The 26,559-nt window shown below is 42.9% G+C and overlaps 1 protein-coding gene across 4 annotated transcripts in view; it reads left to right on the top strand.

Moving 5' to 3' along the window:
* Positions 1-24,520, top strand: part of SORL1 (sortilin related receptor 1) — a 105,104-nt gene extending 80,584 nt beyond the window's left edge. For all 4 annotated transcript variants that reach the window (XM_077839753.1, XM_077839755.1, XM_077839754.1 and 1 more), the window contains 14 exons: positions 3,638-3,807; positions 4,611-4,723; positions 7,200-7,304; positions 8,434-8,506; positions 10,434-10,516; positions 11,812-11,908; positions 12,893-13,077; positions 14,334-14,453; positions 14,557-14,721; positions 15,508-15,682; positions 16,268-16,374; positions 17,541-17,733; positions 18,074-18,286; positions 19,493-24,520. In XM_077839753.1, the coding sequence (XP_077695879.1) occupies positions 3,638-3,807; positions 4,611-4,723; positions 7,200-7,304; positions 8,434-8,506; positions 10,434-10,516; positions 11,812-11,908; positions 12,893-13,077; positions 14,334-14,453; positions 14,557-14,721; positions 15,508-15,682; positions 16,268-16,374; positions 17,541-17,733; positions 18,074-18,286; positions 19,493-19,563 (1,870 nt within the window). In that variant the 3' untranslated portion in view covers positions 19,564-24,520. The remainder of the gene's footprint in view (positions 1-3,637; positions 3,808-4,610; positions 4,724-7,199; positions 7,305-8,433; positions 8,507-10,433; positions 10,517-11,811; positions 11,909-12,892; positions 13,078-14,333; positions 14,454-14,556; positions 14,722-15,507; positions 15,683-16,267; positions 16,375-17,540; positions 17,734-18,073; positions 18,287-19,492) is intronic.
* The last annotated feature ends 2,039 nt before the right edge of the window (positions 24,521-26,559 follow it).

Raw genomic sequence — 26,559 nt, 5'->3', positions numbered from 1 at the left:
AATGTATTTAGTTATAGTGTGCCCCCTGGATAGCAAAAAAGATGTACCAAATCATAGAATCATAGAATATCAGGGTTGGAAGGGACCTCAGGAGGTCATCTAGTCCAAACCCCTGCTCAAAAGCAGGACCCATCCCCAATTAAATCATCCCAGCCAGGGCTTTGTCAAGCCTGACCTTAAAAACTTCTAAGGAAGGAGATTCCACCACCTTCCTAGGCAATGCATTCCAGTATTTCACCACCCTCCTAGTGAAAAAGTTTTTCCTAATATCCAACCTCAACCTCCCCCACTGCAACTTGAGACCATTACTCCTTGTCCTGTCCTCTTCCACCACTGAGAATAGTCTAGAACCATCCTCTCTGGAACCACCTCTCAGGTAGTTGAAAGCAGCTATCAAATCCCCCCTCATTCTTCTCTTCCGCAGACTAAACAATCCCAGTTCCCTCAGCCTCTCCTCATAAGTCATGTGTTCCAGACCCCTAATCATTTTTGTTGCCCTTCGCTGGACTCTTTCCAATTTATCCACATCCTTCTTGTAGTGTGGGGCCCAAAACTGGACACAGTACTCCAGATGAGGCCTCACCAATGTCGAACAGAGGGGGACGATCACGTCCCTCGATCTGCTCGCTATGCCCCTACTTATACATCCCAAAATGCCATTGGCCTTCTTGGCAACAAGGGCACACTGCTGACTCATATCCAGCTTCTCGTCCACTGTCACCCCTAGGTCCTTTTCCGCAGAGCTGCTGCCTAGCTATTCGGTCCCTAGTCTGTTGCTGTGCATTGGGTTCTTCCGTCCTAAGTGCAGGACCCTGCACTTATCCTTATTGAACCTCATCAGATTTCTTTTGGCCCAATCCTCCAATTTGTCTAGGTCCCTCTGTATCCTATCCCTGCCCTCCAGCATATCTACCACTCCTCCCAGTTTAGTATCATCCGCAAATTTGCTGAGAGTGCAATCCACACCATCCTCCAGATCATTTATGAAGATATTGAACAAAACCGGCCCCAGGACCGACCCTTGGGGCACTCCACTTGACACCAGCTGCCAACTAGACATGGAGCCATTGATCACTACCCGTTGAGCCCGACAATCTAGCCAACTTTCTACCCACCTTATAGTGCATTCATCCAGCCCATACTTCTTTAACTTGCTGGCAAGAATACTGTGGGAGACCGTGTCAAAAGCTTTGCTAAAGTCAAGATACAATACATCCACTGCTTTCCCTTCATCCACAGAACCAGTAATCTCATCATAGAAGGTGATTAGATTAGTCAGGCATGACCTTCCCATGGTGAATCCATGCTGACTGTTCCTGATCACTTTCCTCTCATGTAAGTGCTTCAGGATTGATTCTTTGAGGACCTGCTCCATGATTTTTCCGGGGACTGAGGTGAGGCTGACTAGCCTGTAGTTCCCAGGATCCTCCTTCTTCCCTTTTTTAAAGATTGGCACTACATTAGCTTTTTTCCAGTCATCCGGGACTTCCCCCATTCGCCACGAGTTTCCAAAGATAATGGCCAATGGCTCTGCAATCACAGCTGCCAGTTCCTTTGGCACTCTCGGATGCAACTCGTCCGGCCCCATGGACTTGTGCACATCCAGCTTTTCTAAATAGTCCCTAACCACCTCTTTCTCCACAGAGGGCTGGCCATCTATTCCCCATGTTGTGATGCCCAGCACAGCAGTCTGGGAGCTGACCTTGTTCGTGAAGACAGAGGCAAAAAAACCATTGAGAACATTTGCTTTTTCCACATCCTCTGTCACTAAGTTGCCTCCCTCATTCATTAGGGGGCCCACACTTTCCTTGGCTTTCTTCTTGTTGCCAACATACCTGAAGAAACCCTTCTTGTTACTCTTAACATCTCTCGCTAGCTGCAGCTCCAGGTGCGATTTGGCCCTCCTAATTTCATTCCTACATGCCCGAGCAATATTTTTATACTCTTCCCTGGTCATATGTCCAACCTTCCACTTCTTGTAAGCTTCTTTTTTATGCTTAAGATCCGCTAGGATTTCACCGTTAAGCCAAGCTGGTCGCCTGCCATATTTACTATTCTTTCGACACATCGGGATGGTTTGTCCCTGTAACCTCAACAGGGATTCCTTGAAATACAGCCAGCTCTCCTGGACTCCTTTCCCCTTCATGTTAGTCCCCCAGGGATCCTACCCATCCATTCCCTGAGGGAGTCGAAGTCTGCTTTCCTGAAGTCCAGGGTCCGTATCCTGCTGCTTACCTTTCTTCCCTGCGTCAGGATCCTGAACTCAACCAACTCATGGTCACTGCCTCCCAGATTCCCATCCACTTTTGCTTCCCCCACTAATTCTACCCGGTTTGTGAGCAGCAGGTCAAGAAAAGCTCCCCCCCTACTTGGCTCCTCTAGCACTTGCACCAGGAAATTGTCCCTTATGCTTTCCAAAAACTTCCTGGATTGTCTATGCACCGCTGTATTGCTCTCCCAGCAGATATCAGGAAAATTAAAGTCACCCATGAGAACCAGGGCGTGCGATCTAGTAGCTTCCGCGAGCTGCCGGAAGAAAGCCTCATTCACCTTATCCCCCTGGTCCGGTGGTCTATAGCAGACTCCCACCACTACATCCCTCCTGTTGCTCACACTTCTAAACTCAATCCAGAGACACTCAGGTTTTTCTGCAGTTTCGTACCGGAGCTTTGAGCAGTCATACTGCTGTCTTACATACAGTGCTACTCCCCCACCTTTTCTGCCCTGCCTGTCCTTCCTGAACAGATTATATCCATCCATGACAGTACTCCAGTCATGTGAGTTATCCCACCAAGTCTCTGTTATTCCAATCACGTCATAATTCAAATCAAAACGGTTATATCAACCAATTAGAATGCACCGCTCTTTAGAAAATAAGTGATGTACAAATGGAAAAGTTGATTAAAATTGATAATTTAAATCACTTCGTTTTAAATCAGTCCACCCTGGTTTAAGGCTAGACAGGCACTCTCTTAAGCACCTTGTGAAGTCAACTTAAAAATCTCATTTCTGTTTTACCTATTAGTGTTACCAACAAGACTTGAAATGGCTTTAGCTAGAAGAGATTACAGAAAAATTATTTGTCTTTGTGTTTTTCAGATTGTTTACCTTGTGCATTTGCCAGCATTTTCTAAATTAATACTTTCTAAGGCCAGAAAGGACCACTGTGATAGTCTAGTCAGGGGTCCTGTATAACACATCCTGTACAACTTCCCCAAAATAATTAATGTGTGAACTAGATCATATCTGTTTTTAAAAAAGCCAGTTGTGACATTAAAATCTGCCGGTAATGTAGAATCCACCATGACCCTTGAATTTGACTAGCTTCAACTTCCAGCCATTTGTGTGTAGTCAGTTTCCCCTTTTGTTTGTTTAGGCCTTTGTGTGGCACAGAGCTACCATGAAAGAAAAAGTGTCAAGAAGTTAAGGCAGTGTTGTAAAAAAATTTAGGAAGTGGCAAGTGTAAAACTTTCAATGACTTTTAACTCATATTTTGAAGCGGACTAGCTTTAAGTTAATAGTGTCCCGTTAAGCAGGCCTTTAAAGTGTCATTAGATGATGGGTGCTCTTAGAACAAGCTAACACCTCCGGCTACTGAAATACTTCCTGAGTTAAGTGGTTTTATTCTCTCCCACAGAATGGTTGGCGAAAGCATGTGGAAAACTTTAGAAACTCACAGTAACAAAACAAACAGTGTCTTAAAAGTCCTCAAGCCAGATTGCACCTATCAGGTCAAAGTTCAGGTCCAGTGCCTCAGCAAAGTGTACAACACCAATGACTTTATCACTCTGCGTACGCCTGAGGGCTGTAAGTGGTCTTTGCATGTTCTCTTCTAAGTTCCTGTATATGTAACACTTCTAATCCGTCAAGTAGCCACAGCACTGTGCTTCCACAAAAGAGAAGATGGAGACGTGCTTTCTGAATAGCATCCCACAACTTTTTGCAGAAGGCAAGGGGACAGAGCCTCAGCTGGGGTAAATTTTAATAACTCCACTGATTCAAGGATCTGCCCCCTGTAATTTTGCGAATCTACCCAAAACAAAGGTGTTCCTGGGAAATTCATCTCCTCTTACAGAGCCATGAAGAGCTCTGTGGAGGGAATACAATGATGTCCCTCCATTTTATCTGTGCTTTTTTTGGGGTGGGGGTGGGGAAAGGTACAAAATAAAGTTTGATGCTGACCGCTTTGGGCAAAATCCTGGCTTCATTGCAGTCAACAGAACAACCCCCGTTGACTCCACTGGGGCCAGATTGCACCCTCTAGTTACAGCATCTCTAAGGGATGAGTGGTACACATTCAGAGCCTGGATCCTTTCCCTGCAGATCTGCACACAGAAGGCAGCCTCCCACATGTGGGTCTCCACTTCCCATGAGCAATAGGTTGTTAGTTGCCCCTTCCGAGGGCACTCTGCTAGCTGAGGATCCATGGGAAGGGTGCGCTCTTACATTGACTCCCCCCGCCCACTGGCTCCGTGGTGTGACCAAGCTCCAGTAGGGAATAAGTTGCTCACTAATATCTGGACACTTGTTCTTTACTTTTTTCCCCTTATGATTCTGATGAACAGATCCCTGTGGTCAGTCTGTCCCTAACTCGTTTGTTTCTTTGGTAGTACCCGATCCCCCCCTTCATCTTCAGCTGTCCCTAAAGAAAGAGGTGGAAGGCGTGGTGATCGCTCGCTGGGCTCCGCCCATGTATGCCCACGGCCTCATCCGAGAGTACATTGTAAGTAGTATTCTGCGCCTTGTTCCTCAGTCAAGACCCAAAGCTGAATGGGAGCCCTGCATGTGCAGCAGAAGGAAGGATTCCTTCCTCACTGCAAAGGGCGTCAGTGGTTTATGGCTCTGGGAATTTGACCCTTCTGAACAAAACTATCTGCAGCTGTTCACTCATGGTGAAAATCACATCTGTGCAAGGCCTGTGCACCACCTTAAATTCCAAAGAGGCCTGTTTTATGCACTTAAGTGAGACTGAAGTGGTCAGAAGTATGTTTCGCTCCCCCCCCGTGCATATACATACCATCTGCAGGAAGATTCAGCATAACTCAAGCCCTTAATACAGCCTGTGTGAGCCCCTTTGCACAGAAGTCCCAATTCAGCAAAGCACTTAAGCACATGTTCAATTGTAAGCATTGATTGAATCTCATTTAAATCAATAAAAAGAAAAGGAGTACTAGTGGCACCTTAGAGACTAACCAATTTATTTGAGCATAAGCTTTTGTGAGCTACAGTTCACTTCATCGGATACATTCTCTGAAACCTGACATTTAAATCAATGGGATTTAAACATATGCTAAAATGTTTTCCTGAATTATTACAGTTAATTACTTGTATTAGTGTAGCACCTGGGAGCCCTAGTCATGGACAAGGATCCTGTTGTGCTAGGCACTGTAGAAACACTGTAGAGCAGAAAGATGGTCCCTGCCCCACAGAGCTTACAATTCAAGTCATTGGAGATTAGAGTGAATTTCAGCTCAGTTAATTTAGATTGTGAGGCTTTAACAATGATGAGAGATGGAGTCGAAACAGGAGCAGAAGACACAGTGTAGTTATTGCAAAGATCATGTAAATATTTTTTTCCAGGTCCATTACAATAATACCGAGGAAGATGAATAAATGAGATTGAGGTGCGGATGTTGGAAAATTGAGTTTTATTGGGGAGCTCAGGCAAAATCGCCTTTATACATAGTCACTGAAATTCCAGTTCAGATTTAATAATGTAAGAAAGTCGTCTGCATTTATTAGAGACATATGGGAGGGCAGTGATTGTCCCTGTTTCTATGGGGTGGATTCCTTTTTCTTTCAGTTAGACCAGGGGTGGGCAAACTACAGCCCGTGGGCCGGATCCAGCCCCTCAGAGCTTTTGGATCTGGCCCGCGGGATTGCCCCCCGTGGTGCCGCAGGCCCCACACCTCTCTCAGAAGTGTTCGGCACAACATCCCTGTGGCCCCAGGAGCGGGGAGGGGGCAGAGGGCTCCGTGCGTTGCCCTTATCTCCAGGCACCGCCTCCCGCAGCTCCATTGGCTGGGAATGGGGAACTGTGGCCAATGGAAGCTTCAGGGGAGGTACCTGGAGGAGTGGCAAGGGCAGCATGCGGAGCCCTGTGGGCCCCCCACCCCCGCCAGGGGCCACGCAGGGACATGGTGCGGCCGCTTCCTGGAGCGACACAGTGTGGGACCAGGGCAGGTTGGCAGGGAGCCTGCCCTGACCCCGGGGCGCGCCGCTGCCACCCCGGAGCTGCTTTAGGTAAGCAGCGCTGGGCCAGAGCCCGAACCCCTCCTGCACCCCACCCCCCAACTCCCTGCCTGCACCTCGCACCCCTCCTGTATCTCAACTCCCTGCCCTGAGCCCCGTCGCACCCCATACCCCTCCTGCACCCCAAAACCCTACTCTGAGCTCCCTCCCACAGTCCACACCCCTCCTGCACCCCAACCCCCTTCCCTGAGTCCCCTCATACACCCCGCACCCCTCCTCTGCACCAGTCCCTTGCCCTGAGCCCGTTCTTGTACACCGCACCCCCTCCCACACCATGCACTCCCTCTCGCACCCCAACCCCCTGCCCCAGCCCTGCATACAATTTCCCCACCCAGATGTGGCCCTCAGCCCAAAAAGTTTGCCTACCCCTGAGTTAGACTGATAAAAAATAATTAAAAAAAAAAAAAGTTCAAAAAACTTGGCAACTTTAAGACGCACCTGTCTCCTAAACACAGAATAAATCCAACCTTTATACTTGTCAGAGCTGGTAAGATGAAGCTTGTATTAGTTCTTTAATCAATTATATTAAGGTTTTATGTGCTTGATGGGGCCCCTGAATGAATAGCCTTGTTGATCATTGATAAAGACCAGGTTCTGCCTTTGGGTACAGTGGAGCAGAGTGGAATCTTCCATCCACTTTCTCACAGGAGAAATGCAGCCAGGGGTCCCTATACTCTGCAGAAAGGGTTCCACATAGCAAATACTGTAAAGACAGTCTCTCCCCATCCCTGGAGTTAAATAAGACAGGGGGAAAATGTTGCATGGTTTTGATTACAAGTGTGCTGTGTCCCACTCCAGATCTGAGCATTCAGATTGAGGGTTTGAGTTCTGGCCCTTGTGTAGTTTTAATGGTCCGTGGTACTTTAAAGCTAGCCACCCATCCATCCCCCATCCCACCCTGTTGTATTGTTGACTGTGACCTTCCTCTGTTGTTTTCACCCTGTTAGGTGGAATACAGTAGAAATGGTTCCAAGGAGTGGTCCTCACTTAGAGCCAGTAAGAACTATACCGAGATTGAGAATTTGCAGGTCAACAAATTATACACCCTAAGAGTGAGTATTTTAAAAGCCGGTGATTCTAGGTGTACTGTACACATTCTCAAGTGGGTTTTCTTTTACTGGATGATCGGAGCAGTGCACTGAGTTAACTGACAGACTAGTGCCACCGTGGCAAGTTAAGACACTGTATTGCTAAAAGTACATAGAAGGCCAGCACATTTGCGGACTCCTTCATTGTGTACTGACAAAAAAAGGCAAAAGTTAAGGCTCAAATTCTGTCCTTAGATTTTCACCCCATCCAAGAAACCCAAGTTGCAGTTTTAAAAGTCATCCACAGATGGCACAGTTCTGAAGTCACTTTGGTTGCACAGGATATAGGTCAGAGACAGATTTGGCTGTAATTGTTTCATGGGGGAAAGAAACAGAACTGATATCAGTCTTCAGATATGTTAAGGACTGTTGTAAAGAGGACTGTAATCAATTGTTTTCTGTCCACTGATTGTAGGACAGCAAGTAATGATGACATCTCAAGGTCCCTTCCAGCCCTGTATTTCTAGGTTGGGGATGGGGCAGGAGAGATGCTAGGGAGGGCTAAAGGCTAGATTAAAATCAGACAGGATTTGAGTTTGAGAGGCAAGCCTGCAAAGCGAACACTGCGAAGAGTACAGCCTTAACTTGCCAATTTTCCACATGCTAAACTCTCATTGATATTCATGGCAATTCAGATAGCAGGATACAACCCTCATGAATCAAAGTTATTCTTACTGTTACTTGTATAATACCATGTGTGTGCAAGAAGCGGGTACCTTTTACTATATGCACTATCACTTCTGTATACAGGACACTTTCTAATAAATTGTTGGGGCTAAAATTGCTGCCGGCATGGGAGTGCTAGGTTATACTGGGCAGAATTATTCCAGCCCCCCTTATTTACATGCTTTTTTGGTAAAGATCTCGCCATATACTGTTATCTGCAATGTATCTCAATAGATTACTTTAATTAACTCTAAGCAGCTCTGCTTTATCTCTGTTCACAAACCTTATAGTACCAAGTCATTAAACAAGCTGTTGTGTTTTGTTTCAAAGTCCATTTCTCATCAGTTCCACTGCACCAGTAACCCTTTTCTAAACTCATTCATTGTTCTCATTATAAAATTTTAACTCACCTTCTAATTTGAAAAAGGTTGCTGCAGTAACTAGCCGGGGCGTAGGAAACTGGAGTGATTCCAAGTCCATAACCACCATGAAAGGCAAAGGTAAACATTTTTCTGGGTTTCAGTTTAAATGGACTTGGACAACACAGAAAAAAACCTTGAACTTAAGCATTAGCATGAATCGTAGTTTTCTGTCTTTTCCTTAGTGATTTCATATCTGTACTGAATTGGCTGTATTTTGTATTAAGAGGAGCTATAGCATTTACACCTTAAAAAGAACAGGAGTACTTGTGGCATCTTAGCGACTAACAAATTTATTTGAGCATAAGCTTTCGTGAGCTACAGCTCGCTACATCTGTAGCTCACGAAAGCTTATGCTCAAATAAATTTGTTGGTCTCTAAGGTACCACAAGTACTCCTATTCTTTTTGCGGATACAGACTAACACGGCTGCTACTCGGAAACCTTAAAAAGAACGTAGACTGTCAAATTAAAAATCATAGCTCTAGACAACCAAATTTCATACTCCCATTACTAATAAATCGTTTGGTTATTTATACTGAAGAACTTTTAAAATCTATTTGGTTGGGGTTGTTAGGCTCTGTTGATTTTGCCTTTTGCATTTCATGTAGCTTGTCAACGTAGGCGAGTCAGTTTCACTCAGGAGCCCATGCATTAGAACAAGGGTGCAATGGTTAGATTGCAGACATTGCAGGGTAATGTTTAAATACAACAACCAAACCCTGTTTCTGTGGCATTTTTTTAGAACAAGGTTGCAATGGTTAGGTCGCAGATAATTGTTTAAATACAACAAAACCCTGTTTCTGTGGCATTTTTTTTAAATCATGAAATCATTTAAATTATCAAGTTTTATATAAACTTTTTTGAAATAAAACATACTTTTCATCCCTAAATTGCTGACAGTGTCCTTTTTTAAAAATTCAGCATTAACTTGTTAGATCTAAGGCCTGGTCTACACTGAAGGGGGAGGGGGTAATGTAGACAAGCCCTAAGTGCTCTCTCCCCATTGTAACAAAGACAGAGAAGAGGAAACGATGCTACTGAAAATGCAGTATCCTTGGTAACGTGAAGAGCAACCAGTAACTAATTGTGAGAACTAGTTGGGAAAACAGAGGAGGAATAAATTGCAACAATTTTCATCTGCATTTTTTTCATCTGAATTTTTTAAGCAGCTCTGCTTTCTCTAACCTCATTCTCCTCTCTTTACCCATTACTCTAAAGTACTGGTCCTGTCAGGTCTTACCTTAATACATTTGGAAGCAGAAGTCTATCTTTCCTTCCACAATTAGGGCTTTTTGTAGCAGAGAGGGCAGTTTGCCTATCACCTGCTGTAGGGAAGGGAGGCATATTTTACAACACCTAGGGGACATAATAGCAATCTAAACAGATACAGTAGGGCAGCAGATGGGAAGTAAGATGATAAGACTGAACAGAGGTGTTTGCCACGCATCCTGCTTTTATTAAACTTTCCTTCAAGGGAAGGACCAAGGCCTTGGGGCCTCTTGGAAGAAATGTGTTAGTGGTACTTGTATCTTTCTCAATACAATCCTGATTCTGCTTCATTGAAGTCAGTGGGAGTTGTGCCATTTACTTCAGGAGTTGCAAGAGCAAATAATTGCTTGTTTGAATTCACAAGCAATAAAAAACCTACATCCGATCCGCTCTGTCTTCATCCTGTGGTTAGAAAGACAGGGAAGCCTAGGGCTGTATTTTAGGATGGCCTGGTATATAGGATCCCTTGCATTTAAGCAACCCCAGGTTAAAACAGTAACTTCCCTTTAAGATGTACCTTTCAAGCGTCGGCACACTACTCCAACAGGTTCCTGTAGGAGCAGTGATGGGTGCTAGAAAGATTCTAGCAACTGTTATAGATTGGGAAACTCTTTTTTGAAAAACACCTTCAGGATAGTTAGTAACTGAAACTCTGCATTTATCCAGCCCCATAAAAATAGGATTGTGTTTTATGTTTTTGGCGTTTAATTCATGTCTGTTTCTTCCTTTCCCTTCAGTCATCCCACCGCCTACCATCCGTATTGAGAGTTGCAATGAAAACTCCATAAGTTTCACCCTGAAAGTGGACACTAACATTAAGGTAAAGTTTGAACTTCCTGGCTATAACCAGAGCAGAGGGAGCTAGATCAGTCATAAATATTTGGCAGGATATATAACATGGCTACAACAACACTGCAAACATAAACAAGAATGACAATCCGAGTCTTGTTTGGCCAAAAATAATCCTGTCCTCAAGCAAATGACCTGATTAGAAAACAAATATACTGTCATTGAGGGTTTGGGGGTTTTGTTTTAAGAATTATTTAATACTTAATGTGTAAGAACCTTGCTTCAGTCTGGTATTTACCATGTAATGAAAGGGTTCCCAGCTCCCATACAAAGGCAGAGGATGCTGGTAGAACTATGTATGCCTTGTAATTTAGAGAATTAATGACATCTCCTTATGCTGTGGGCTAACACAGTTCATCTCATGTGAGAAGGTAGGTCTACCTGAGGTAGGTGTTTCCTGGAGAGTTTCAGATGAGCTCGAGGGAAAGATAGAGAAGTGGGGCTTTTTTCTATCCTGTATAATCAGATTTCACTCAGAACACAACGAAGGCACCTGCACTTATTGCATGGGCTGTGAATTGTTTGATAGAGATTTGTATGTGTTGGAATCCTAAATAACAACAAGCCAGCAAAGCAAGAACAAAAAATAGCTTTCCCTTGCCTTCATCATTAAAAATCACAGGGAAACGGTTTTCCCAGCCTGCTAGAGTGAGATTTGGGGGGGAGGGGAATTGTCCTGTTTTGGGATGGGAAAAAGTCAAAATATCAACAAATTTTATGAACTGATAATCTGAAAAACACATTTCAGATTGGGTCAGTTGTTTTATTTCAATATCAAGTTTTTGTTATTTTTTTAACTTCTTAGAAGCATAACTTAACTAATATTTTCAAACAAAACTATTTTGAATCAAAAAGCGAAAACTTTTCTATTCAGAACTTTTTTTTTTTTTTTTAATTTTGATTTGGAAGATTCGGCGAAACAGACGATTTCTTGCAGACAGTTTCGGTTTCAACAAATCAACATTTTCTGACCAAAATTCCCAACCAGCTCTATTAAAAACACTCAGCCCTTTTTCCACAATCTGGTTTCCCTGATGCTCCCCTATTATACTGCCTCTGAACCTTAGGGGAGGAAAGATGGGGAATGGATTGAGACCCTCAGAGACAGTGGGCTGGGGAGGGTAAATAAACTCCATTTTTGACGACACCAGGTCCCTTAGTTGTTACAGGAAATATAATATGAAGACTTAAAACTTTCATTCAACAGCATATAAAAACAGCATAACAAACAGATCATCCATTCTCTGTGGTGTTGCTCCTTGACAGGTGAATGGTTATATCGTGAACTTCTTCTGGACCTTCGATACCCACAGGCAAGAAAAAAGGACTTTGTTCCTAGACGGTGAAAAGTCAGCACAAACAGGTAAAACCTGTAGCTGGAGCTGTCTTGCCTTCAGACATCCCGATGAGCAGATTGGCATTGCGGGGTTCAGGGCTTGTCCTGCAAATAGGGCTCAACTGAGCAGTCCTTAGCTTAGGATGATTAATCATGTAAGTAGGAATTACTCCTGTGAGCAAGGGATTTCAGGGCTGGGCTGCAAATCCTTGACCTTTGTGAAAAGCCCAGGTAAGTTGGGATGAAGCCACCAGCCTCAGAGTGACATTGGCACGTGTAGCCCCTGCCCTTTTCCTTTACACGGGGTTATGGCCACTGCGGCGGAGTGGTCATGAACCCGCCCCCCCATCCCTCCCCCTTGCACTGCTCTGCACTGCCGCAGTGGGACCATGCACCCATGGATGTACAGAGTTCAGCACAGGCTCTGCTCTCCCCCGCCAATACACAACTGGATCCCTCTGGGAAGGAGAAAGGATTAGACACAAGTGGAAACAAAAGAAAAAAAGATCTGCAGAAAATGCCAGATGACGAGCCAGATTTTCAGACACTGGCTCCTGTGGTGGACACAAATTGTGAGCAAAGGAGGTGCAATTTTGCACCCCATGAGTATTTGCAGGTGTATTTTAAGCAACTTAGATGTCTAAAAGCCCAGATTGGCTAGATGAGTTTGAACATTTTACCTTCCTATTAAGACTGCGGCTTAGAAATTCGTACCTTCTCAGCATTGGGTCAAAGCACCACTGAAGCTAATCAGATGTGTCCCTGCTAATCAGTTAAGGAGAAATCATTTCCATTTACTGTCATCCCAATAAAACAACTGTTTCGATTAAATGACAGGTTCCTAGGTGCAACTGTAATAAAAAATGACTCCTAATGAATGAACATACAAAACAAATGGCCAGGTGACTGACTGTGTATTAGTGCTTAATATTTATTAAAGCATTCACTACTGTCTAAGTGATTACAAATAATTCACTTAACGAAATGGCTCAACTTTCTCTTCTTGTTCAGTGGGTAATTTGACAGCGCACACACCGTATGAAATTTCTGCTTGGGCCAAGACTGCACTGGGTGACAGCCCTTTGTCTTTTGCACATGTTGTGACCAGTGGTACGAGACCTGCGTCGCCAAGCCTCAAAGCCAAAGCCATCAATCAGACTGCTGTGGAGTGTAACTGGACCGGACCGAGGAACGTCGTAAGGCTCCGTTATTTTCTTACCAGTCATGACTTGTCTTCAGTTTAGCCTTGGAACCTCAGGCCATAAGCCATTTGGACAGAATTGTTTGATAGGCTTGTGTGGACATCCAATCCTATCCCCTAGGAAAAGCATGGTGAACTTTGCACCATTTATAGTGATTTGCACCATGGACTCTGCAAAACACATGTGTGAAAAATGATGCAAATCACATCAAGTATCCTGTTAGATTGTAAGCTTTTTGGGGCAAGGACTATCTTTGTTTCAGGTATTTGTACATCACCTAACACAACAAGCCCCTGGCCTCTCAATCAGTGATACTCAGACTGAGGCTTTTGAGCTGCAAGTGGCTCTTTAATGTGTCTCCTGTGGCTCTTTTCAGCACATGATATTAAAACACGGTGTGATTTAATTATTAATCTATCTAAGTTATTAACCAATCAGAATGCTTTTTTCTAGGTTATTAACCAATTGTAGTTGATAAAAATAAGAATACTTGGTCAGTCATTTTGCTGTGAGAATAATATGTATATTTAGTTTTTATCTTTATACATATATAAATAGCTAAGCTAAATATTTCCCCTTTCGCACTGTTTAAATATGAATATCTAGTAGTATAGTAAATGAAACAGCAAATTCACGTGACAGTGGCTCTTATGGGTAATGTTGATCACTAATTTGGCTCGGGAATCACTGAGGTCTGAGTATCACCGCTCTGCGGGCTGCGATTAGGTTCACCGTACCATCATATGCAATCTCGAATATAATTAGCTAAAGTGGGTGAGGTCTTTGTAAGGCTATATGGCCATCCTTGGTAGATACCAGAGGCAGAGCAGCGCACAGCAGTTAAGACAGGGAGTGAAGAAGGCAGCATCCAGCTAGGGGATTTAGGCAGACTGTGGATGCCTGTGCAGTAACATGGACAACTGCAATATACACATTTAACTCCCTCGATGTATCGGAGGTTCCATGGGATCTTTCATGACCCTAGTTGGTCTGGACCAAAGTGTTTTGTCTCCTCAAAAGGGCAGGAACACCTCCACTCCAAACTAAAACACCATGCTGTGACATCGGGTCATTATAGATTCAAAGGGAGGGAGGCTGTGCCACATGCTAAATTTCCAGCCCCTCTTTTGTCCTAGACAGTAATACAGGACCCTAGATTTCGCACACAGTCTGGGTCATTTGGTCGGTTGTATCCCATACAGCTGCAGAGCACAGCTGCTGAAGAGTCTCTTCTTTGTTCTTCTCTACAGGTCTATGGTGTTTTCTATGCCACATCGTTCCTAGAACTATATAGAAACCCTCATAACACCACCACTGCTTTGCACAACATCACTGTGATCGTGAACAGGGACGAGCAGTACCTGTTTCTGGTAGGGTGCTTTTCTGTTTACTTTTCACACACGTACAGCTTGGACTAACCTTTGCTACTGATATCTTAAGACATGATGTTAACCAGCATGCTGTCACTTTAAGGTCCGTGTGATGTCTCCGTACCAAGGACCACCTTCCGACTACATCGTGGTGAAGATGATACCGGACAATAGGCTTCCCCCTCGGCATCTGCATTCTGTGCTCACCAGAAAGACATTTGCTGTCATCAAGTGGGAGTCTCCCTACGATTCGCCTGACCAGGATATGGTAATACCTTTGCGCACGTGACTTATGCTGTTGGAAAAGGATATTCAACTCTGTAAAGTGCTTTCAGATTCATTTGGGAGACACTTACTCTACCTGCAAGATCAGTGCCCTACTAATGGAGAGCGTTCAGCATCTTAGTGGTCCTGATTCTGATCTCACTTGCTTTGGGGTAACTCAAGACTAACTCCACTGAAGTCAGTGCATTTGCAAAGGGGCATTCAGATCAGAATCAGGCCCTGGGCCATTGGTGAGCTGGGTCAGTGATGTCACCTCCCTGTGCCTCAGTTTCCCTATCTGTAAAATGGGGATAATGCCGCCAACCTCCTTTGTAAAGCTCTTTGAAATAATGCTGATCTGCTAATGAAAAGTGGTATGAAAGAGCTAGGATATTACTATTGTATATATAATAATACAAGAGTTATAAATCATCCTTGTAAAACTGGTATCTTAAATTGAATGTAAACATGGAAAAAGATTGTATTTTACATTGAACTACAACACAAAGGGCAGATATGAAAAAAAAAGAAAAATTATCTTATTCCCCAGCTGCTAGATTTAGTGAGTCAGTAAATAGCTTTCTGGGGTGTTGGTCCATCTGCTGCTAATAATGTGCTATAAGAAGTTTAAAATCCCATTTGGCTTTATAGGTTTCCAACACATAGAAGACTTTGTTAAATTTGGTTCTTTCCCCCAGTCTCGTGTGCTAACTGGCATTTTATATCACCAGCCTCTGGATGGGAAGTAGGAGCTTCCGTCATTCACTGTGTGTCACTTTCCTCCCTGCAGCTGTACGCTGTCGCAGTAAAAGATTTAATTAAAAAAACAGATAAAATCTACAAGGTGAAAACCCGTAACAGCACAGTGGAATACACCATTAAAAAGCTGGAGCCAGGAGGAAAATATCATATAATTGTTCAACTCGGAAACATGAGCAAAGAATCCAGCATGAAAATTACCACAGGTAAGGAAAGAGTATTAACATTGGATAGTGTGGCAGATTATTGCATGGTTGTCCACTAGGGGAACCTAGCACCTTTCACCAAAACACCCAATACTGCCCATAGTTCGAGGCAGGATACAGGGCTAGATGGACCACTGATCTGATCTGGTATGAGACTCCCGTGTTCCTGTGTCATCCAGTCCATCTTTCATACTTGAGGCTTGATCCTGAGAGATGCTGAGCATCTGCAGCTTCCAGGGAAAGCAATAAAAAAACCCAACCCTTTAATAGAGGGCAGTCACTAAAGTGGCAGGCAGGGAATTTTTCACCTGCTTAAACGGAGGAATTAAAAATGTCCTTTTTGTCATAGTGAGGAAACAGAATACCTACTCGGCCTCTGCCCCTCCCATTGATACCAATTGCAAAACTCTCGTTGATTTCGATGATGCAAGTCCTGTGTGTCATGTCAGTGTACACAGAATACCGTGCTGAATAGAAGATAGATAGATAGATATAAATGCTCAGTAGTGAGCTTGTTTAGTGCAGTTTCTAAAAACAGAGATATTATTGATAAGGAACGTGTTTGCCCATTTTCCCCATTTGCAGTTTCACTCTCTGCACCAGATGCCTTAAAAATTATCACGGAAAATGATCACATTCTGCTTTTTTGGAAGAGTTTAGCCTTGAAAGAAAGTAATTTTAATGAAAGCCGGGTAAGTCCCAGAGGTTGCTTTGGTTTTTATTTATTTATTTATTTTTAACTAAGAAACTGGTTTGGTTAGAGGTGAAATGGGTGACGTTTTACAGAACGGTTTGAGAACACAATACACTGATGTGCGTGTCTGTATATACATGCCTTTGTGTGTGTGTGGATAGATAGAGAGGTCGCTCCCTTATTTCCCAGCATGCCGTGCCCCACACTAGCACTGCAGTACAGCTGTTCCAGTAGACTTCATTACCCAACCTGCCTTTCCTTCCTGTTGTTGGAGGTGAGACACCTAGAACCACCAGGAACCAGGACAGACTGAAGGGAGAGGCAAGTTCCAACCCACCCTCCTTGCTCATGGAATGCCACCCTCAGGACTCAGAGCTAGGGTCAGCATTCTGGTGTTTTTAATGAACTCCAGATTGCTCCTTGCCAGTTCTTCCCCCCTCATTGACCCAGATCCCCATCCTACAGGTATTGTTCAAGGAAAACCTGGAATGGAGTAGCACTGGCCTAGGAGGGGTGTCTTCATAAAGACATTAGAAGGGCAGTACACTCTATTCCACAAAGTTTTCCTGATATTCCTGATATTACCTGCATGCAGGTAGCTTTGTTTATTGATTAATGATACAAGACCCATTCCATTGGCTTTTGAGGACATCGCTCTCCTCCTGAAAATCTCTATTACATGGGGCAATCAAATCGTCTAAGGGAACGGGAGTAGGACGCAGAGCCTTTCACATGTAGGTCACCACAGAAGCAGTGCCTGAAAAGTGTTAGTATCTAAAGAAGATAGAAGATCTATGGGAAGTGAATTACTGGGGCTCTCAGTCTAGTTCTAGTGGATGGGGGTCCATGTCACAAAAGTGTCATTCCCTCTTTGGCAATTTCAGGGAGATGCTAAGCATTGAGTAATCCACGGAGGCTGAAATCTCTCAGTTCTAGACTAGTCTCTCCAGGTCAGGGGTGAAGCTTATTGACAGGGTTTCCTGAAGGAAGCTTTGCACTATTGCTGTCAATGAGGTATCAACAGGGCTAAATACACTAGCAAAAAGAAGTTTAAAACGGTGTCAGAAGTAGCAAACCCTGAATGGGAGGGCTCATTCAGCTGAAGAACTGAGTGATCTGTTTTATTCTCTGTGTCGTGTCCTTCCCCCCCCCCCGGCATATCAGGGTTACGAGATACACATGTTTGACAGCTCGATGAACATCACAGCCTATCTTGGGAACACCACAGAGAACTTCTTCAAAATTTCCAATCTGAAGATAGGCCATAACTATTCATTCACCGTTCAGGCCAGATGTCTTTATAGCGGACAGATGTGTGGGGAGCCTGCTACTCTTCTGTACGATGAACTTGGAACTGGTACGTTTTCATTCATTGTGTTTCTGCCTTCACCCAGACATGATCAAAGCCTAACTTTTAAATATGAGAACCAAAGCTGTTTTGTGGTTTTTTTACTGTGTGCTCTTCAGGCCAAGGACTTAATGAAATACAATATTGTTAATAAAATCTATATTTGTGTTCTGCTAGAGGGCATCTAGAGGAGATCACCACAGTTAGCAGGATTTAAATGTTACTGTGATTTTACACGATGCAGATTCATTATTCCACTGGCAGATCCTCAGAAAACTGAATTCATAGCAGTTACCTGAACACTGTAAAGCAGCAGTTGCAAATGGCAGTTTTTTCCTCCCCTTCATAGGTGAAGATGCCTCTTCGTCTAAAACTGGTAAATCCACAGATGTAGCTGCCATCGTGGTCCCGATATTATTCCTATTGCTCGTGGCCGTGGGGATAGGGTTTGTTGTATTATACATGAGACACAGAAGACTACAGAATAGCTTCACTGCCTTTGCAAATAGCCACTATAGCTCCCGTCTTGGGTCAGCCATATTCTCTTCTGGTGACGATTTAGGTAAGTAGCGCTAGTCCATGTCCTGAAATTTTATGAGAGGTTTGTGGACCTGTATCCACTGAAGCTCTCCTGGTGCATTGACCTGGGTAGTGGATAAGCTGTTGAAATGACTGTAGTTCCTGATCACATTTCCGTTTCTGGGAGCAGGCTCCAAGCGATGCACAATTTCACGTGGCTGTAGCAGCATTATTTGCAGCTCCTGTCCCATCTGCCTTTGGCTCTAGGCTCAGCCTCCCTTGCAGACATCTACAAGGGTGTAATCTGTACAGCATGTGAGCAGCCCCACTGACGGTGACCTCTTAGCCATGCGCAAACATGGCACATCACATGCACAGCTCTGACCAAGAAAGATGTACAGAGCGTGGACAGATTCATTCTTTTTCTCCCTTCTTATCTACCATCTCTTGGCATTTTTGATACATGGGAGCACAGGTTCAACTCCCAACTCAGCCACTTCATCCTTCCGAGTCAGATAAATTGAGAATTCCATGCAGCTTACTGTGTTGGGGTTTCCGCCCTATGCCCATTGGAGACAAGATTCCCATGCACTTCAAAGGTTTAGAACCTCTGGAACAAACTCTCTGCGAGCATAATTCCACTGAAGCCAGCAGAGAATCTAGTCTCATGTCTGTAGTGAGAGGATACTACAGATCACTCATTGTAAGAATCCGAGTTCACTCTAGTGTCCTCAGCCAAAATTGTCCCAGTTCCAACTCCACCCCAGAGACAGCTGTATTTTCAACGGCAAATACATTCGTGTGTGTGTGTGTGTGTATCAGGCTGTATCCAACTCCTGTAGAACTTCCATCGATTTAAATGGGAGCAGAACAGGCACCTAACTGCTGTTCTGGGTTCTGGGATGAGTCTCTGTAGATTTGTTCTTGTTCTAGTTGAGGTCTGTTGGTAGGGTTTGATCCCATGTGGTGGATCACGCCCGACATAAACATAAGATGGTTTTTATTATTATTACTCCAAGATCTCCCAATCATGCAAAAACTGCTGTGTTGGAACCGAAAAATTGTCCTCTGCTACTTCAGTTAGGGAGGGAAAATTGGCTCAAACGGTCGAGCGCTTGCTTAGCCTGCCCTGCTACATTTCTCCTGGGTTATGCAGGAGGTCAGACGAGATGATGTAATGGTCCCTTCTAGTCTTAGAATGCATGAAACTACTGTAGCTGTGTGACAGAGCGTTGCATTTACTTTCCAGGAGACGACGACGATGACGAAGCCCCTATGATAACTGGATTCTCAGATGACGTTCCCATGGTCATCGCGTGAAGCGCATTTCTGACTGTAAACCAAATGGTGTAAATATTTCATTTGATAAAAATAGTTGATGGTTTATTTTAAAAATGCACTTTGAGTTGCAATACATTATTTTTATATGGGCCAAAAAATAATAAAAAAATACACTTTGTAGTAATCAACTGTGAACTGCAGACCAGGTTGATTTAGAACCGAATTGCTTTGTTTTAACATTAATTTAGTCTTACAAGGCTATGCTTGCTGGGCATGCTTTTAAGTCTGTGAGATGTTTTCTGTTGACTAAATTGGCTACTCTTTTTATTTTTCTAAGACAATAAGAAATTTATTTTAAAAAATTCAGGAGATTATATATATATAGAGAGAGAGAGAGAGAGAAGGAGACAAGTAATATAGTCCCTGAAGGTTTTACATTTACTTTAAAAAAATCCTTTGGACTTTGTTTTATATGAAAGTATTTTTGTTGTGTTAATTTATTGGGAAATATGCTTTAGATCAGATTTTCAGAGTCATCGGACATTGTACACACTGTGTAGATAGAATGTGTGCCACTTTATCTTGACCTGCAGTAGATTTTTGGTATCACAATCATTGTTACTGCAGTAATAATAAAAAAATCGTTAATTTTAATTCCCCCCCTCCATTATTAAAAAACTGGGTCAAAATTTTAAAACATTGGGGCCCAATTCAGCAAAGCACTTCATAGAACCATAGAATATTAGGTTGGAAGGGACCTCAGGAGGTTATCTAGTCCAACCCCCTGCTCAAAGCAGGACCAATCCCTACTTCAGCACTTTCTTATCTTTAAGCATGTATTGAAATCCCATTGATTTCACTGGGACTTTTGCACGTACAGTGCTTTACTGAATCAGACCAGGGGGCCTAAAGTGAGGTCTGTTTAAAGACCTAAAAATGTAAGTGGCCTGATTTTCAGAAAGGGGACCCACAGCTCCCACCAGCTTCAGGGACAGAGTCAATCAGGCCACTTTTTGATCCTGATTCAGTCAAAGTACTGAGGTATGTGCCTACCAATATTCACGTAAATATCCCTCATGGAAGTCACCACTCATGTACATAGAGTTATGCACATACTTAAGTACACTGCTGAATCAGTGTCTAATTTAGGGGATTAAGGTCCAGACTGTGCAGATATTTATGCACGTGGGTGAGTTTACACAAGTTAGTGATCTGGCCCTTACCATGGATTTAGATGACTACCCTAAGCCCCAAAGTTTTCAGTTCTGGCCCTTACTTTCTGCCTCACAAACCTACAGTCTATGCAGTTCTGTGCATCACCAGCACTGTCCTAAATGCTTTAGGGTTACGTACAGTAGTGGATTTGCTAACCTTGCCCTTCACTTGTAGCCTGATCCTTTAGTTAAATATATTATTGACAAAAATTGTAAACTAACAGGAAAATGTGGCCACTGACTGTCTTTAAAAACACATTTCAGTACATGCTGTCACATGCAATTAGACAAACGTGTTTCCTCTATGGCACTTCTTTAAGATGCTAATATATTGATGGACAGCTGGGGTGGGGACATGCTACCTAAAACTAGAGGAAGGGCTTTGATTGCAGGTTTTCCGCAGTCTTACGAAGCTAGAAAATCTGAATTCATTTGAGGTTACAAAAGGATACTATATTCCTTCCTTGCTTTTTCCTAAAAGTAGCTGTGGTTTTAGCTTCAACTTCAGAAGTAAAACATATATACAGATCACTATCTGTTATGCACTTACTGTAGACACACCATTGGCTATAAAGCTAAACGTTAGCTGTTAAAAACGTCTGGTACCATTGTCTAGCTTTTTTGTGACAGTAGAGTTTGAATCCCACCACAGAGTCAAAACTTCTTGCCAGCTGGAGAGCAAATGATGTAAGTGAGTGTTCACAGATCACATCTATACATACTTTGTATATGCAAAGTCTATCAGCTCTACACCACTAAAATACAATGTGCCATCTTGTCATGATATAAATATTTTAACCAAAAGTATCTTTGTTGTGTAACTTGAAAATATAATTACAGTCTTCCTATGGATAGAGTGAGAAAAAGAAGGGTCAACTATGTTTAGATAAACAAGTGATTCATTTAATTTCAAATAAGAAAATGTATAAGCTGTAGAAGTTCTGTATGGTTCAATACACTAAACAAATACTAAATATATTTTCAGCTACTGACAGAGTGTCATTCCCAAGTGACAAATTGGTTCTTTTTTCTTTCTTTTTTTCCGGGGGACCAGAATTGAATGGGTTTTTGTGGACACTGCTTCTTTATTTTAAGCTTGTAGAGTTGTGATGTGTTTTTCTTTACTTGGTTTGAGGGCCAGATGCTATTCTGAGATACAAATTTTGAGCAGCAAACTTTGGTGTAAATGAAATCACTCCTGATTTACACTAGCGTACCCAAATCAAAAATCTGACCCTGAGTGACAAATTCCTAGATTTACTGAATGATTCAAATACTTGAAAAGTGGGGAAATGGCCAAAAGAAAGAAAGAAAACCTAGGGATGTGGTTATTATTTCTTATTAAACAGATATTTCTGCACAATCGCTACAAAAATTAGAATAAGAGTATCTCAGAAGGGGGGGTGGGGTCTATAGAACACTGATATTGGTCAAATCCTGTGTGCTTTACTCACCTAAGCAGTCCCATTGACTTCAGTGGAACTACTCACCTGAGTAAGGCAAGCAGAATTTGGCCTATTGCCTTTTGTTCCTATATAGGGAAACACACACTAAGGACCAACTCCAATAACTAACCTCATGGCCACTTAAATACGCTATGACAGTTCCTCAGATCGTGATGTTTTCAAACTTTTGAAGTTAAAGACCTACTTCAGCTTGGGTGACTGATCATTGCTGGTCACTCAGACCGGTGTCACTGCATTCACTTCTCAGCTGTACAAAACATAGACTGTTTCCAGTTTGAAACACTTGGTTGCAAATGAAAAATACTCCTGGTTAACAGTGCCTCAGTTAATGCAATGTGCGTGGAATAAAGCTCAGTGCATTGGGTCTGCACATTTGCCTGAGCATTGCTTTTGCTCGCTGAAGGGTTTAAATGGCACTTAAGCAGGTCATAGACCTTGTGCAAGTTCTCCTGGGGTGAATTTCACCTTGTGTGAATAGTGCTGTAATGGAGAGACATCCTCAACCCTCAAAACTTTCCCTTTCAGCAAAAATAACCACTGTGCTGTTGGCAAAGCAGCCTTACAGGGCTAGTGTATTTTATATAAATAGAAAATTATAAGCTCCAGGGAGCATGAGCAAGATCGATGCAGTTATGGAAAAATTGTATATTTTTTATGAACTTTTGAAGCACAGAATCTTGTTCACAGATATGGGCGGGGGTTGTTGTAAATACGGTACACACGATCCAGATCCAGATTTTGTTCTTGTTTTGTTTCAGTAGCTTTAAGAAATGTGAAGCGAATTGTTACCCTAAAAGTTGGGAGGTGACTGGGTTTTTCCTACTGTAACAAAACAAAACTATTGAATACTTCAGCTAAAAGGCTGTTAGTTGTACCCTCCGTTATGGTGACTCTTCCAGTTATTTAACATTTGAGTCTGTTTTATTGTTCACGACACACATTAGAAGCAAGCCTGCATTCTTAAGTCCATTTGAACGAAAGACAACAACTTTTAACTGTGTTGGCCCTTTGGTTTTTGATCTTATATGGTGAATATACATGGAGGTACCATTTCCTAAACTTGAAATCTGGGGGCCCCTTCAGGAAAATGAAACCAGATCTGGTTTTTCCCTTCACCGTGAACAAATTACTTCAGTTCGCTGTATAGCAAAAGCCTGATCCATAAAATGGTGATCTACACTCAGCTCTCTACTGAAAATGCTACACTGATTTCACACGTTGCACCCCCACTAACTGAAGTATACATTCTGCATGTAGAACTCACACATGATTAGCAGTCAGAGATCAAAACTATTATATATGTAGGATCACGAAAATCCTGACTACCAAAACCCATATTTACTTTTCTTGGCTTTCTTGCAGAATGGTACTACCAGTTAATGGAATTTTCACTTCCAGGTCACTAGACTGAATCCAGCACAAATCAGTATTTGGTAAATGAGTTGGAAGATCTCTGTCCATTTCTCAGCAGACAGGTAGCCACAACATTAAAACCTATCTACAACACAGCACTAATTAGTAAAGTTGTTTCCAGACTCAGAGAATCCAAAACTATATGGCCAGGAGTCATGGAGACTGAACTTTCTTCTCAGACCTAGAGATGGTCTCTCCAGGGCTGGTGTGAAGTAACATTGGCGAGGCAAGTGTAGCTTGCTCTACCACTGATCACACGCTCTGTGGACAAAGGGGCGTCAGTCTCTAGAATGCAAAACATTCTCTTCCCAAAACAGTACAGCCTTGTGCCACAGAGAATCAGCATGTTTTTATCTGTTTAAGGGACCTCAAAAGATTTAATGAAAGATTTAGCTGATTTGTCAGTACAACTTTAGAAACTGTATTCAAGAAAGACAAGAACAATATTTTCCTATACAAATTCCACATCTCTTTCAAATGGACTTCAGAATGTGACTGTCGTAATTGAATTAGTAACCTTGGATCCAGAAAGCATCTTCATATAGTGCCAACTTCAAGGGTTTTTTATATATATACAAACAGTGATCATTCTAAACTTTCAGCATCCAGTATAGGCAACCAGTCTAAACCACTCTCATCAGCATTAGCTTCACCTCTGTAAGCTCTTAAAGTGACGTTTAGACATTTATCATTTCAATTGCTTTTCTATGGTTTTTCAGTCAAATGATTTCTGCTGCAGATTTTAGTAACTCATTGCACAATTTTGAAGGTTTTTTTTGTCTTTCAATGTCTAACTTTTTTCACGGAATAAATAAAACTTAACTGAGTCAAGAAAACGGATGTTAAAAAAATCTATTCTACATGTGTCTTGAGTTATTTTTTGGAGTACAATAAAAATGTGTCCAGTGCTATTTCTGAACACTGCTTTTTTTTTTAATTTAAAGGATGTATTTTGTAAACAGAGCTGTCAATGACAGTGTCTGAAATTGACCCACTGTGACATGCCAGCTGTTCTCACTGAAGTGATGCCTACACTCATGGTTTTAATCACAAGGCTCATGGTATTTGTTTTCCTTAAAGTCTCAATTCCTGGAGTCATGTGACTATATAAGATTCTCAGCTTTCCTTTAAAAAATAAGTTTCTTGCCCTTGCGGTTACAGAGATAAGCTTGTAAATATGACCTCTAAAGAACAAAACGTTCATTGATTTCTCAAAAACTCATGATTTTCAAGGCAATCTCAAGATTTGGGGGGAACCTGAATTACAGTTTTTGAACTCTTGGGATTGACAATGCTGCTTTGGGGCTTAAAATATGGTGCACAGCACTGAATCTCACCCATAATGAGTTGTGATACAGTAATATGTGCATGTTTGTGTGATGCATGTACCCCATTGTTCCCAGTGCAGTACAAACAGAGATGATGTGTTCCTGCCCCATGGAGCTTAACCCACTGGCTTTCTCCTTGTTTTCCCCCACAAGGCCACTGTACCCTATCTGACAAAATGAAGAAGGGGAGCATCTATAGCAGGAGGACATGAGAAGGTGAAACAATATACACATAAGGGCAGAAAATCTCATAGCTGGAGGCCTGGACGTCTGTTTAATTTCCAGACTGTGTTTACATTGTATTTTTATTACGATAATACATGTATTACCCAGCTCTTTTCATCAGAAGACCTACAAGTCAGTCTCGTTACTCCCATTTCACAGATGAGGATACTGAGGTACAGAGTGTCTTATTTTTTCCTTATGCTCCCATCTGTCTGTCTCCACCTTTGGCTCGTCCTATACTTACATTGTAAGCTCTTTGGAGCAGGGACGGCCTTTTGTCCTGTGTTTATACAGCACCAAGCACAATAGGGTCTTGGCCCACAGCCGGGACTCCCACCACAATAAAAATAAATAATAATCCCATTATGCCCATCCAGAGCCCAGCACAGCAAACTAAACATGATAGCTGTGAGCAGAGCAAAGCCAGAATTGCAAAAGTATTTCCTGACAGGCATGTAGCATTTCAAGAAACAGTTGAACTCTGCCATCAAGACAACAGCTGAAGAACTGGTTCATGTGTTCCTTCCCTCTGCGGCCCAAGCTTCTTTTGCCCTGGCACCAGTGTTTGTGTTAACCCCTCGTGGCAGGAAATACGCGGAAAAAACAACTCCAAAGCAGGACTAGAGCTTGGTTTTAAGATTAAGAGAACGCAGCTTCTGACTGTCCCAGTTGTCACTGTCGGTGGGAAGAAAAGGGTCTGCGAGACGAAAGATTGGTTCTAAAAATCAAAACCCTGACTCTGGGTTTACACCTCGCAACCCGGCAAACGTGAGACACCAGAAAAACGGCACAGGCTCTTCTAGGATGTGAGAAGATAAACTCAAGCCCACATCCCCAAAATGTCCAGTGTCGAGTCCAGCTGAGGCGCCATTGATTTGCACTCTCCTGCCAAGGTGCCTAGGACTGAACATGTGGTGCTAAAAAGAGAGGATTGAACTGCTTGCGCTTGCAGGGGGAGCCACTGTACCAGAGTCACACTGAAAAGAGGCCCCTAGGTGGTGGCAGGAGCCAGAGACACCACAGGCAACCTGAGGTCACATCAGTCACTAGGAAAGAAGCTGGAGCACAGAGCCAGAGGGGGGCAAGGAAAAAGGGCTGGTAGCTCACACCTAGGTCTGGGCAGGACTGCTGGTTACTGTTACAAAATGTACCTGAGCTAACGTCAGAGGCAGCATCTTCCAGCCAAAGAGCTCAAAGTGCTTTACGATCATTGATAAGAAGAGCCTCATGAGGATTTTAAGGCCTGGCTTGACAAAGCCCTGGCTGGGGTGATTTAGTTGGGGATGGGTCCTGCTTTGAGCAGGGGGTTGGACTAGATGACCTCCTGAGGTCCCTTCCCACCCTGGTATTCTCTGACACTCACAGGCAGACAGTGTATTTCAGAGATGG

Source organism: Eretmochelys imbricata, chromosome 22 (assembly GCF_965152235.1).
Source record: "Eretmochelys imbricata isolate rEreImb1 chromosome 22, rEreImb1.hap1, whole genome shotgun sequence".
Taxonomy (NCBI): Eukaryota; Metazoa; Chordata; order Testudines; family Cheloniidae; genus Eretmochelys; species Eretmochelys imbricata.
Note: the sequence above shows the minus strand (reverse complement) of the source record. Positions and strands in the feature narration are given on the sequence as shown.